Source organism: Microtus ochrogaster, chromosome 7 (genome assembly GCF_000317375.1).
Source record: "Microtus ochrogaster isolate Prairie Vole_2 chromosome 7, MicOch1.0, whole genome shotgun sequence".
NCBI classification, from domain to species: domain Eukaryota; kingdom Metazoa; phylum Chordata; class Mammalia; order Rodentia; family Cricetidae; genus Microtus; species Microtus ochrogaster.
The window spans coordinates 83,776,736-83,790,171 of NC_022014.1; the positions used below are offsets into that span (position 1 = coordinate 83,776,736).

General features: G+C 51.0%; 2 protein-coding genes across 5 annotated transcripts; both read right to left on the reverse strand.

Moving 5' to 3' along the window:
- Nucleotides 1-3,699: 3,699 nt before the first annotated feature.
- Pycr1 (pyrroline-5-carboxylate reductase 1) lies at nucleotides 3,700-7,437 on the reverse strand. Of its 3 annotated transcripts, none has more exons than XM_026781001.1 (8): nucleotides 7,379-7,437; nucleotides 6,859-6,986; nucleotides 6,586-6,656; nucleotides 5,765-5,944; nucleotides 5,322-5,543; nucleotides 5,108-5,200; nucleotides 4,779-4,942; nucleotides 3,700-3,926 (listed from the first exon to the last, which is right to left on the reverse strand). In XM_026781001.1, the coding sequence occupies exons 2-8, from the start codon at nucleotides 6,923-6,925 to the stop codon at nucleotides 3,764-3,766; spliced, it is 960 nt and encodes a 319-aa protein (XP_026636802.1). In that variant the 5' UTR covers nucleotides 6,926-6,986; nucleotides 7,379-7,437; the 3' UTR covers nucleotides 3,700-3,763. The 3 variants fall into 3 exon arrangements, with proteins under 3 accessions (XP_026636802.1, XP_013203029.1, XP_026636803.1); XM_013347575.2 differs by lacking the exon at nucleotides 7,379-7,437 and adding an exon at nucleotides 7,258-7,361; XM_026781002.1 differs by lacking the exon at nucleotides 7,379-7,437 and having other exon boundaries at nucleotides 6,859-7,000.
- On the reverse strand, nucleotides 5,913-12,378 carry Myadml2 (myeloid associated differentiation marker like 2). Of its 2 annotated transcripts, XM_013347576.2 has the most exons (3): nucleotides 11,067-12,378; nucleotides 10,076-10,465; nucleotides 5,920-5,944 (listed from the first exon to the last, which is right to left on the reverse strand). In XM_013347576.2, the coding sequence occupies exon 1, from the start codon at nucleotides 12,027-12,029 to the stop codon at nucleotides 11,106-11,108; it is 924 nt and encodes a 307-aa protein (XP_013203030.1). In that variant the 5' UTR covers nucleotides 12,030-12,378; the 3' UTR covers nucleotides 5,920-5,944; nucleotides 10,076-10,465; nucleotides 11,067-11,105. The 2 variants fall into 2 exon arrangements, with proteins under 2 accessions (XP_026636804.1, XP_013203030.1); XM_026781003.1 differs by having other exon boundaries at nucleotides 5,913-5,944; nucleotides 10,076-12,378.
- Between the last annotated feature and the right edge of the window lie 1,058 nt (nucleotides 12,379-13,436).

Genomic DNA, 13,436 nt, shown 5'->3' on the forward strand with positions numbered 1-13,436 from the left:
TTCTGTTCTGTTTACTCCTCCCACCTATGTTTTAACCTATCAGGGCAAGCAGCTTCTTTATTTAATTAACCAATGACCTTCCTCCATCAACATGGCTAAGAGAGATAAGAATTATGGCCTAATATAAGTTATAAGAATTAGTTAATAAGAGGAGCCTGAGATACTAGGCCAATGAGTTTATAATTTAGACCTCTGTGTGATTCTTTGGGACTTAACGGCTACAGGACCAGGTGGGACAGAAAACCTCAGTCAAACAGAATGGCGTCCACGTGGACAACTGCATCCACATAAAGCCCGAGAGAGCTTGGGAAGTAATTCTAAACAGAAAAGAATAGAGTAACGGTGTGAGACAATTGTCTATATTCTTTCAATTATGTTTTAAATAAATGCTGATTGGCCAGTAGCCAGGCAGGAAGTATAGGCAGGACAACCAGACAGGAAGTAGAGGCAGGTCAATGAGAACAGGAGGATTCTGGGAAGAGGGAAGCTCCCTCTGTAGTCCTGTCCAGACACAGAAGAAGCAAGATGTGACTACACCACTGAAAAAGGTATTGAGCCATATGGCTAACACAGATAAGAATAATGGGCTAATGTAAGTTATAAGAGTTAATAAGAAGCCTGAGCTAATGGGCCAATCAGTTTATGATTAATGTAGACCTCTGTGTGATTTCTTTGGGACTTAATGACTGTGGGAACCAGGCAGGACAGAAACCTCAGTCAACAGAGTAAAGCATGGCTTATTGATAGCAGCACTTTCTTGGGTAGACTCTGCTTGAAAGAGGCAAGTGCTCTCATTTAAGAGAGGCTTCCTGACACAGCATTGGCTGCAAAACCCTGCAGCTCTTTTAAGAGGTCATGACACAAAACACTTAAATGGTGTTGATGAAAAGCTGACTGCATGCTTTTGGGAGGTGGCAGGAACCTTAAAATGCCATAGAGTTGTGGCAATAAACATGGCTCCTGCTGGTACCTCTGCCATGAGGCTGGACTCTCAGAAAGCTAAAGAATGGGCTGGATCCAGCCATCAAAGCCCTGGCTTTAATCCTAGCTATATTGCTTAGCAAATTAAAGACTCATGTGGTTAGAAAAAGAGAGTGATATTCAGTAAAGATAGATTCAAAGAAGAAGAAAACCTCTAAATGGTTTAGTGTGTGTTTAAAAATATCTGTAGGCTTAGGAGAAAAATAAAGCATCAGGCACCCCCAATCAGCAGGAAGTATCCTGGAAAACTACACCCACATTCCCAAAAAATGGACTATGGATATTTTCCTTTGTTTAGAATGTTGGTTACAAGTTGTTCTGGATAATGGTCAGGGGGAAAAAAGCTAAAAAAGGATGTTAGATTCAGAGTTCTTGTTTTAAAAAAAGGGGGGAGGTACTGTGGGACAATGGTCTTTTATTTTGTCACTTGTATTATTATTAATAAAATGCTGATTGTCCAGTAGCCAGGCAGGAAGTAGAGGTGGGGCAACGAGAATTCTGGGAAGAGGGAAGATCCAGTCTCCAGTGGTGACCCAGCCACAGAGGAAGCAAGATGTGACTGCCTTGCCGAAAAATGTGCCAAGCCATGTGGTCAAGGTAGACAAGAATTATGGGCTAATATAAGTTATAAGAATTAGTTAATAAAAAGAGCCTGAGACACTGGGCCAACCAGTTTATAATTGATGTAGACGTCTATGTGATTCTTTGGGACTTGTAGCAAGGACACTCCACTCCAGGAGGTGACCCAGGAGGATACTCCAGGAGGTGACCCAGGTGCCTTCTTACCTGCTGAGTCATTTCTCTAGCCCTAAAATGCGTTCTTTTCATCAAAGTCTACTAATTTATCTTATTATTTTACTTATTTTGGGTTTTTCAAGACAGGGTTTCTCTGTTGTAGCCCTATTGGTCCTGGAACTCAATCTATAGACCTAGCTGTCCTCGAACTCAGAGACTGGTCTGTCTCTGTTAAAGGTGTGTACCATCACCACTCAGCCAAAAGTCTACTAATTTTGATGTGCTTTTGTTTACTTGTTTGTTCACTAATTCAAATGTTAATTTTTTTTCAAGACAGGGTTTCTCCGTAGTTTTTTTTGGTTCTTGTCCTGGAACTAGCTCTTGAAGACCAGGCTGGCCTCGAACTCACAGAGATCCACCTGCCTCTGCCTCCCCAGTGCTGGGATTAAAGGCATGTGCCACCACTGCCTGGCCAAACATTAATCTTGTCTGAAAATATTTAGACTGTCTCCCCTCCCTGTAGCGTAGTCAAGGCCACACACAGCCCTTATATACCAGCTTTTGGAGTTGTAGCAACAACAGATTTCTGTTGTTGTTATTTTATTTTCAAGACAGGGTTTCTCTTTGTAGCCCTGGCTGTCCTGGAACTCGCTCTGTAGACCAGGCTGGCCTCGAACTCAGAGATCCTCCTGCCTCTGCCTCACGTGCTTCAGCGCGTGTTTCTTATCCCAGCACTCAGGAGGCAGAGGCTCCTTACCACTTCTGTACATATGTGTGCATGTCACCTTGATTCTGTCCATATGTATGCATATCACCTTGATTCTGTCCATCTGGAGAATTATGATACTTCCTTCAAAGGTTTCCTCCTCGCCAGGAACTTGGCCTTGCACAGCCTGGATCCACCAGCAAAGACATCTCTCCCTGGAAAGCTAAGGAGTAGGGACTGAAGAGGTTGATGCCCCTCTGTGGTGCCAGCCTTCAGGCAGATTTGTCATGACAGAGACATTGAAGCTCTGTAGCCCTCTGCCCTATGGGAGTCTGGCCATAGCCAGCTTTATGGGACTGTGTTACTGGCTCCTCCCTCGGCATTACACCCCGCTGTCCGGGCAAGCCTCACTCCACAGGTGACAAACAGGTAAATGAGAGTGTTTGGGAATTTTTTTTATTATTATTATTCAACTGAAAGCATAGGAAGAGAAGTAACAGTATTTGGTGAGTTAGTTCGGGAACAAGCTAAAGCCTCATGAGCTACCTGAGAAGTCCCTTTCCCTTTGCCTATTGGGATCCTTGGTAGGGGGTGAAGTCCCCAGAAGGAGGTACAGGATGTCTGCGACTAGGCAGTCTTCCCAGAAAGGACAGGCAACCACGTGTAAGTGGGTCACAGGAAGGGGGCCACGCTAACCCAGCCGACCTTGGGCAAGGGAGCGTGAAGACCCCACAGACCTAACTAAGCTCCAGAAGAAACTGAAGAGGGGGAGGTCCCCAGTGATGTTCCGCTTCCTGGAGGACCCTTGGGCTGACCTGGCTGTGAGCAAGCACCTGCTCTGGGGATATTCTGTGTGGTTTTGAGCTAGAGAGCCCCAGAGCAGAAACTGAAGACGTGGGTCAGCCCAGGGATCTGCCTGGAGGCGGCTGACAAGGGAGCTTGCTCCGAACCCAGGCTGCCGCAGGAGCGTGCTCCGAGCCCAGGCTGACGCGGCAGCATTGATCCGAGCCCAGAAGTCTGAGTCTTGTCTAGGCAATGCATCAAGCCACTATCTTAAAAGAAAAAGGAGCCTGGCATGTTGACATTCACTCATAATCCCAGAACTTGGGAAACTAGAGTGGAGGATGGAGAATCCAAAGCTAACGTGGACTACGTAGCAAAAAACCCTGCTTAAATAACAGCAACAAACAGACAAACAAACAAAAAACCTGTGAATCCTAGCCCAGCCTGGTCTACAGAGAGAGTTCTAAGCCAGGGCTACACAGAGAAACCCTGTTTCAAAAAACAAAGAAAAGAAAAGAAACAAAGAAAGTAGAGAAGGGAGGAGATTGGGCAGGTGAATCATTCCTTGCCTGCTGGGGCCTGGCTGAAGGGCAGTGGCTTAATATGGCCAGAAGAAGACAGAGAGGGCCCAGCAGAGGACTCCAGCTTCACCTTGTCCAGTACAGTCTTTTTGATAGCAGCAGGGGAGACAGTTTCCTGGTCAGCCATGGTCTGCAGCTCCCTAGAAAAGCAAGGGGACACTGGGTCTGCCTTTTTCAGAAAGGACAGTGAAGCAGCATCTTCAGTGGGCAGTGCCCAGTGGGACCCCATCCCTGGGCCTTTTACACCTGCAACCCCCCTATCTGTTATACAGCTGCACAACCATGACTCACCATTCAGTGACTCAGGGTCACCCTGGCTACAACATCAAGCCATCAAGATCACTCAGAACTCTTAGCCCTAAACTTTCACTGCCCATCTTGGGGCAGGATCTTGTTTCTCCTGTTTCCTCTATGGGCCGTGCTAGGTGGCTAGGTCCCACGTCTAAGCCTTGCTGTAGCAACTCAGACTTTTCTAGGCATTTGTGCTGGAAGGTGGACACTGGCCGGGAAGGCACTGCTGGCTTGCCCTGCAGACATGAACAGGACAGTGGTTCCCAGCCTCGGTTCTACCTTACGCCAACTGAGAAAACCCAGGCGTGTTTCATTCAGCTCTCACCAGGCTCCTTCGGCCAGCACGCTGCCGGCTTAGCTAACTCACTTAACCTGGGAAAGCCATGAAGAAGGTGCTGGGCCAGGCCACCTAACCTTCCCAGCCACCCTTCTAGCCTAGCCCCTTCCCTATGATAGTGAAACTGAACGGAGGTTGTATTGCAGGACCAGAGGGCTACAGACCCTTTCTCACAGAGCAATGGAAGGGAGCTAGAGGCGTTGCTTTTTGTGACCCAAGGAACCTTGAAACGTCCAAAATCCTGCTCATGGCCAGGCCAGGGCTCAGTGGTATCGGCTAAGTGATTAACTCCACTGAAACCCCTGAAGCCAGGATTCTGGTGTGTGGAGCAGGTGGCTGGGAAGTGGGCGATAGCAGGACCTACCGCGTGCGGATGCAGGAGGCCTCCACCGCATTGATAAGCAGGGAGCGGAAGCCCCCACTCTCCAGGACGTGCAAAGCATGGATGGTGGCCCCACCGGGAGAGCAGACATTGTCCTTGAGCTGGCCTGGATGCTGTTCTGAGTCCAGAAGCATCTTAGCTGCCCCCTGTGACAAGAAAGGGGCATATGGCAGTCGGGCCCTGATTACCTGCTTCTACAGAGTACAGCCCTCAGCCACCAAAGCACTGCTAACTCCCCTCTCATATGTCCCCAGGACACCAATTTTGGATTTAGTAAGAAACACCTCCCACAAGTATTTCAAAACACTGACCAGGAGGGCCTGGGCCCCCAGGCGGACAGCCAGGCGCCTTGGAAGCCCCATTTTCACACCACCGTCAGCAAGAGCATCCAGGGCCGTGAAAGCCTGTGGGGAGATGCATTCTCAGCCACTGGAACCCAGAACAGGGCTCAGCAGACACAGAGGTGCACAGAGGCCCTGGAAACCGCCCACAGCCCCGACCACCCCCGATCCGTCCAGTTCTCACATAGGCAGGGCCACTGCCACTGAGCCCGGTGACAGCATCGATGAGATCTTCCTCCACCTCGGTACAGAAGCCCACACTGCTCATGAGCTGCTCCACGAGCCTGCCATCCTCCACCTGAGCGTGAGTGCCTGTGGCATACACAGTGACACCCTCCCTCACCACCACTGGGGTGTTGGTCATACAGCGGATGACTTTGGGAGCTGGCTGGAACGCTGTCAGCTTCTGGAAGAGAAACCAGCTCTCTTACTCTGGCCTTGGCTATCTGCGCTCACCCCAGGCATGGAAGCGAGTGTGGACCTGCTTCCTCAGCTGAACATTTCCCGAGGTCTTGCTGTGGCCTGGGCTGCTATGCCCTGTGCGCGGGTAAAGAAGCCAGACCCGCAGAGCAGAGCTCCCGACCACACCCTCCCCAAAGCCCAATGGAGCCGGTCGATGGCACCCACCTTTTCAATGGAGCTGATGGTGACACCTGCCGCACAGGACACCACAATGTGCCTGTCCTCAATGTTAGCACCGATCTCGTCCAGGATGAAGGGGATGATGTGTGGCTTCACCGCCAGGAAGAGCACATCGCTGTGGTGCACTGTCTCTTTGTTGTGGGATGTCAGGTTCACCCCTATCCTCTGCAGGAATGCAAGGGGACTCAGCTTGCCTCATGGGCTGTCTACCCACAAAGCCGAGAGCCCTGAGCGGAGAGAAGCCCAAAGGCTGCTGGACTGTGGTGCCATCTGGGTTGGGGGTCAAAACCCACTCAGCTGTCCTTACCCAGACATGGAAAAAGCACTAGGCTCTGGAATGTTCCCCTTTGAAGCCAAAAAGCCTTCTAAACCACAGCTCTGCCCATCCTACGTGAGGCTATAATGGCTGTGGTCTCTGCAGCTGCCTACCTTCCAGAGGTGGATGGGGGTCTCAAGCCAGGAGCCTGACCCCCACGTCTTTAGCCTGCAATCCCGACTGAGCCATAGCAAACAGAAGCTGTACTCACCACCACCCCTGGTCCATTATCTGGTCTCAGGGCTGCCTGGCCATCTGCAGGGCTCCTTTAACCCCTACCTAGGCAATCCCATTCTAGACCAACACCCTCTTCTACCAGCTGCATTCACGACAGAGCAAGGAGGCAGCATCTGGAGATTCCTTATGGCAGGTTTGCTTCTCCCACTGGAGGGGGGGGCTACAGCTGCTCCCCACTCTGGCCCTCACCCTTAACCCTAGACCCTAACCGTAAGAAAGTCAGACTTCCTATCTGCGTCCACCTGGCACCTACCCGGAGGGCAGAGACCGTGGATTGGTCCATATCCGGGGAGCTGGCCATTATCTTGTGAGCAGCCAGAACACCTGAAAGGGACAGAATTCCTCCCTCAAGGCTGGTTCTAGCCTCTCTGCCCTGCATCCCTAGAAAGGAGACAGCAGAGAAACACCCCTCACCCCCATTAGGACAGCAACCCCAAACATATGGCGCCTGCCAGTTCCCAAAAGACTGAGGCCACTAACCCAGACATTCCACGTTAGCACCCTCCCTGGCCCTAGAGGAATCTACCTGCTGCTGTGAAGCCCTTGGCTAGGGCAAAAGCCAGTTGCCCTGCCCCGATGAAACCCACGCTCATGTCCGGAGGTCCAGCACCCACAACCTTCACAGCTACTCCGACCCTGCTGGGCAGCTGCAAACTGGATGGAATGCAAGAAGTTGGGTGGGCAGAACCAGGTCTGGCCGCTCCCGGCAGCCAGGTGCTCCCCACCCCCTACCTAATTTTTTGTTACTCCTCTGCTGCCCGAGCTAAGAGTTGTTTCAATTCCCCCACACTCCGTAATACAACCACTTGCTGCCCAGAGACAGGAGTCCTGTCCTGCAGCTGAAGGTTCTGACCCCTCTGAAAAGGGCTCGGGACCTGCAAACGAAGCGACAGATTGTAGGGAAGGGCCCCGGAATCAAGAGTACCCTCAACATCCAAGTCCCGAGTCCGCTTCCAGCTGGGGTCCCAGAAGCCCTATCCCCGAAGCATTCATTACAGAAGTCCCATCGCCGGAGCCCGGAATCCCACTACCCTCAGCGTAGCTACCTGAGCTAAGCTACACCAGCGAGTACCAAGTCCTCTGTATCTGCCACGCGGCACCCACGCCCACCAGCCCCGCCCTCCCTCCATTTTAGCCAATGCGCGGTGCGGCCTCCGTGAGCTAGCCAATCCAGAGCTGCAACTGGAGCCTTGTGCATTGCATCATCCACACGCCTCCCCGCTCCCTCCGTGAAGTGGGTTGTAGTTGCGAATACAGATCAGTACCCCAAAAGTCACGGATCCCCTCCTCTAACTCATTGCAAGTGTTCATTTGAAAGCTGGGCGTCCGCTGCAGCCACAGACCCATTACTTCCCGAACCTCCTCCTTCCTACAGTGCCCCAGCTGCCCAGCCACGGGTTTTAGGGATATTGTGCTCTAGGCATCCACAACCCCCAGAGGTGCTCAGGGTCCATCTGCTGGTCTCAAAGCTGCATAGCAGTCTGGGGTTCCCCAAACTCTACCAAAGTACGCATGACCCATCATACCAAAGTATGGCGCCCATCACCTCCACCCCCATTAGACATTGCTTATTTTTTTTCCTGTTGTGTTTGTTGCCTTAGATGAAGACAAACTGCTTTAGAAAGTAATTTCAAAATCATTAGGGAGTCTCTAGCCTGCAAGGTTTGGATTTTCATCCCTTCTTGTTGTTCATAATGACCACCCACCAAACTAGGAGACTACCCCGTGGTAAGGTCTGGATGGCCGGTTCGGCACTCACGCTCTTAAGAAAAGGCTGGAACAACTATGCCGAGTTGACAGCTCAAACCTATGCACAAAGCCTAGAAGTTCGGTTTTCCAAACTCAGCTCCGTGTTTCAGACTTTCCAGGGTTGGAGAGATGGCTCAGCACATTTGTTGCGCCCGGTGTTGGTGGCGCACGCCTTTAATCCTGGCACTCGGGGAGCAGAGGCAGGCGGATGTGAGTTCAAGGCCAGCCTGGTCTACAGAGCAAGTTCCAGAATAGGCTCCAAAGCTACAGAGAAACCCTGTCTCGAAAAACAACAACAACAACAATGACAACAAAAACAACAAACAAACATAAAAAGAACATTTGTTGCCCTTGCAGGCCCTTGCAGAGGACCTGGATTGTGTTCCCAGCATCCATAAGGCAACTAACACTATCCAGATTTCCTTTTCTAGGGCATCTGACGTTTCCTTTGAACTCCACAGTCACCAGGTATGCAAGTATGTACATGTATATGTGCAAAAATAGTTATACACGGGCCGGGCGGTGGTGGCGCATGCCTGTAATAGCAGCACTCGGGAGGCAAAGGCAGGCGGATCTCTGTGAGTTCGAGACCACCCTGGTCTACAAGAGCTAGTTCCAGGACAGGCTCCAAACCACAGAGAAACCCTGTCTCGAAAAAACTAAAAAAAAAAAAAAAAGTAGTTATACACATAAAGTAAACTAAAAAAATTTAAACGGATGCTTTCCTCCAAAGAAAGACACTTCTGTAGTCTAGAGAACTCGCTCTGTAGACCAGGCTGGCCTCGAACTCAGAGATCCGCCTGCCTCTGCCTCCCGAGTGCTGGGATTAAAGACATGAGCAAGCCGGGTCTCTCCCATTTTCCTCTTCTCCTCTGCCTTTCCCCCGGAACTCTGAAATTTAGGTTGGATGGGATGCTGCGAACAGAAGGCTACTGAACAGCAAGAACACGGGGGATTTAGAGACAGATACCATGTTTCAGAATTTTAGCTAGTGAAAAAATGAAAGGGGATCCCCCCCCCAAGAAAAACCAGTGAAACTTGGTGAGGTATCACAAACCTGTAATCCCGGCACTAGGGAAGCAGAGGCAGGAGGATGTCCAGTGGCAGGACAGCCTGGACTACATTGTGAAACCCTATCTCAAGGGAAAAAGGAAAACAAGGAAGGCCATTGTTAAGTGGCTTCGAAAGCCGAACAACTCGACCACCTGAGCTGGTTCTCCCGAACACGTATGGTAGAAGAACTAAGTCCACAAAGATTTCTTCTTACCTCCACGCACGCACTGTGCTGTCCCCCATCATACACACATCATACATGTATAATATAATAAATAAAAAAGAAAAGAGGAAGAAGCAGGAGGGTCTCCCTCTAGACAGGATGTGCATGGCTGTCGTGTTCCTTTATCTCTTTGTTCCCTGATGATGTGACCTTCTGTTGTTGTTCGATGCTTTCATCGTTCAGGACCCCTGCAGGCCCAGAAGCTACCTAAGCTTGCCCATCCAAGTAAAAGACATTGGTCCCAACTCAGTTTTTGGCTGACCCAAATATTCCTTCTCCAGAAAGGACCACACAGTACCACACAAGGCCTGACTCATAGGCCCGAGTCTAACTGCTCTTGGATCCACCGTCCAGAGAGTACAGCAGTCCCTTTACCCTTGTGATCTGGGCCCTGAAGACCTCAGTATGGGGCTCTGGGTGCCTCTAGGAACAAAGAGAATGAGCCAACCTTGACTTTCCTTCTTTGCATTTGGTCTTCTGAGTCACCCTGAACGGCCCCCTTTTCAGAAGGCCCAGATAAGGCCACACCTTGCCTTTATCCCAGGATCCAGGGAACCCCCAAGGACACCCCCTCCCTCTCAATGACCTGGTTTAGACCTTTTCTCAGAGCATGCAACAAGGAGGTTGCTTAAGTGGTGTGATCTACCATAGCCCTTAAGACTCGAATGGGCTTATGTGGATACTCAGCAAAGGTAGAAGGCAAGGTCTAAACATTCACCTTTTATTCCCTGTTGGAGGACCGGGGGGACAGTCAGCTAACGAACTGAGGGCTTCCCATGGTTAATCCAGTCCGGGCTCTTCCACAGGAGAAGCTGAGTCGAGAGTGGAGGATGCCAGCACGTTCTGGCGTTCAGGAGCAACCAGCTAACAAGATGCTTAAGTGGAGGGCCTGTGACCAGGCTCCATGACCCAGTGGCTACGCCAAGATGGTTCTTCACTGTGAGTCAGTGCTGCCAACCAAGCCAACCTGCCATGGTAGGCTCTGCAGAGGCTTCTGGGCCACAGTCTGCGTTGGGTGTATGGGGAAAAGCTCCATCTTCTTTTCACAGTGATTCTGGTGCTGACCTTTGACATAAGGCCACCTGAGAACCACAGCACAGTCTTTTCTCTGTTAAAAAAAAAAAAAAAGGCTGAGCCCTCTGGGATACTCCTGGACACAGGTGAGGTCCATCCTTGCTGCCAGGTTTCTCTACAAACGATCACAACCATCCCGAAGGAGACTCCTGGGGTTCTAGAAACTTCCCCTTCAGACAAACAGAAGGTTCCAGCTCCAGCGTTCCTTCCAATGGCCGGACGCTGCTGTCCTTGGCTTGGTTTTTACCCATTTCGACCTCAGGAAACAGACCGAGTTCTAACTGGTATTACCCCAGCTATGCACTATCTCAAGACACTGATACCTGCCCACCTCTGAAGTTCTTCTAGCTTCACGGTAGCCATCTGTAAAACGAAATACAATTGCCTCTGCTCCAAAAGTTCCCATACGGTACCACACTATCACTAGACCCAAGGACAGTCAGGAACCTGAGAAATAGACAAGAGATGGAGACAGAGACAAGAAGAATGAGAGCCCATTAGCTATCCCTCGTCCCTGCTCAAGGCTTCCTGCTCCTCTGTCCTTCCTCTTTGCCTCTCTTAGCGCTGCCAGATGTCCAGGGGCAAGACTTTCCTGAGCCCCCAACCTCCCTCTTGTCTCCCACGTCTTAGTTCACCTTGATAGCCAGAGAGAGGATCCCGATGGATGGGTCAGGCTACAAGGCAGGCACGAAACGGATCCTCTGGGAGTAGGCGAGGTCGACGATATAAAGGAGCAGGTTGACGTAGGTGAAAATAGCTACCACTAGCTGGCTGTCCCAGGGGCAGCTGCCTCGGAGGCAGTCCGGGGGCCGTCCTGGCTCTCCGTACTTGGGGTCAAAACAGAAGACGGGCCAGATGACGGCGGCACTGAGGTACAGGAGCACGGCCAGGAAGGTGTACACGACCACGAGGCGGTCAAATGGGCATCCCAGGCCCCCTGTGTGTCCCATCACACTCAGGGCCACCACAGCCACGGTGGCCATGAAGCACAGGCTGTAGACAGCTACGCACCACTGTGTGGCCACGTAGCGCTCATAGCGACTGTCATGAACAAGTGCCCCAAAGATGATACACGCTACAAAGGCCTGGACGATCTTAAGGAGTCCGGACACGGTAGCCATGTAGCTGGCTACCTGACCTGGCCGTGCCCGCGTCAGGGCCACTTCAGCAGCATAGGCCAGGAAGAGGAGTCCTGCGAAGACGCTGGCTGCCAGGCGGAAGTTTCTGGCCATGCATCCGGCAGGCTCCGGTGGGCACTCCAGTCTGGTGAAGTACAGAGGGTAGATGACCGCAGCCGTGGCGCACAGCAGAGTCGCCAACATGGCAAAGGCTGCCGTGAAGTTGCCCCAGGAAAGGCGCAGGCAGCCGTGGAGCTTCGTGAACTCACAGGCTACCACTAGGACGGAGAGGGCAAAACAGAAGCCCCAAGCAGCCATGCAGAAAGTGCCCTGGACACCCCCAAAACCACCTCGGTGAGCAACCAAACTGAAGGTTGTACAGCCGAAGGCCAGCTGCAGCACTCGGGCTGTACCTACCGGGGAGGTCACAGCGCCCAAGTGCAGGTACGCACCCCCCGGGGGCTCCATGGTGCTGCCCATCAGGCTCTGACACGGGGCCCAGCGGCCCCCGGGGTCTGCAGCTGAGAGACCTCTGTCCTCTGAGGCGACGGCAATGGCAGGTGCTGGCTGTCTGCACTGGCAGTGTTAACAGTGACATTGCAGCAGATCAGCCTCTCTGCTGCCTGTGTTGGGAGCCCTCCCCCAGCGCTATAAATAAACGGTTTGATCAGAGCCCCGGAATAGCAGCCTGCATGCTGGTTCCCATTCTGGAGGGACATCTGACCCCGGCATCCCACAAAGATTCCCTGTTAGGACTATTAGTTAGGCTACGGATGCTAGACACCCACCTCCTGCCTCCCGAAGCGCCTGCATCTGTCCGTCCCGGTCAGTACAGTGTGGGGGAGGGGCTGGGCGAGAACCGGGTGGGGGTTCTTTTCCTCCGGGGGTTCACAGCTAGGGTATCAAGCAACCTCTGGGTGTGGTATGCTAGGGAAAGGGTACAGAGAGGTGGAGAAACAACGGGAGGCTCTAGAAAACGTAGGAGGGATTGTTTTACTGTTTTTTTACTGTTGTATTATAGGCTGGTGTCACCTGGCCTGCCTCGATTCTCTTTTTTTTTTTCCAGAGAGGTTTTTAAGAAAAAAATAAGAAAGAACTTTTGAGAGTACGGGGGTGGGGGGCTCCAAAGAAGAAATACTTCAACAACTCTGCCTTTGTTTGCTTTACATTAGTTTATTTATTTATTTATTTATTTTGGGGACAGGGTCTCCTGCCGCCCAGGGTAACCTCAAATTCACTAAGTAGTTGAGGATAACCCTGAACTTTTTATTTAATTAAAAAAAATCAGACTTACTTATTTTTATTTTTAAATTTAATTAATTAATTGATTAGTTAATTAATTAATTTTGGTTTTTCAGTACAGAGTTTCTCTGTGGAGCTTTGGAACCTGTCTTGTAACTTGTTCTATAGACCAGGCTGGCCTCTAACTCACAGAGATCCACCTGCCTCTGCCTCCTGAGTGCTAGGATTGAAGGAGTGCACCACCACTGCCTGGCTCTATTTTTATTTTTTTTAACAATTTATTTACTTTTATTTTAAGTGTATTGGTGTTTTTCCTGCACGCATGTCTGTGTGAGGGTACCGATTCCCTGGAACTGGAGTTACAGGCAGTTGTGAGCTGCCATGTGGCTGCTGGGAATTGAACCCTGGTCCTCTGGAAGAGCAGTCAGTGCTCTTAACCACTGAGCCATCTCTCCAGCCCCATTTCATTTTATTTTATGTGTATGAGTGTTTTGCTTGTATGTATGTGCACCTTTTGTGAGCCTGTGGATGATTATAAGCCACCTTGTGGGTCCTGGTAACTGAACTTATGTCCTCTGCAAGAACAGCAAATGCCCTTAACCACTGAGCCATCTCTCCAGTACCTGAACTTCTCTCTCTCTCTCT

Coding starts and splice junctions, on each gene's coding strand:
- Pycr1 (XM_026781001.1), bottom strand. CDS start 6,925: ATGAGCGTGGGTTTCATCGGGGCAGGGCAACTGGCTTTTGCCCTAGCC. Junction 5,945..6,585: donor CCACGGTCTCTGCCCTCCGG/GTAGGTGCCAGG, acceptor GCATTCCTGCAG/AGGATAGGGGTGAACCTGAC. Junction 3,927..4,778: donor GCCTCCTGCATCCGCACGCG/GTAGGTCCTGCT, acceptor TTGCTTTTCTAG/GGAGCTGCAGACCATGGCTG.
- Myadml2 (XM_026781003.1), bottom strand. CDS start 12,029: ATGGGCAGCACCATGGAGCCCCCGGGGGGTGCGTACCTGCACTTGGGC.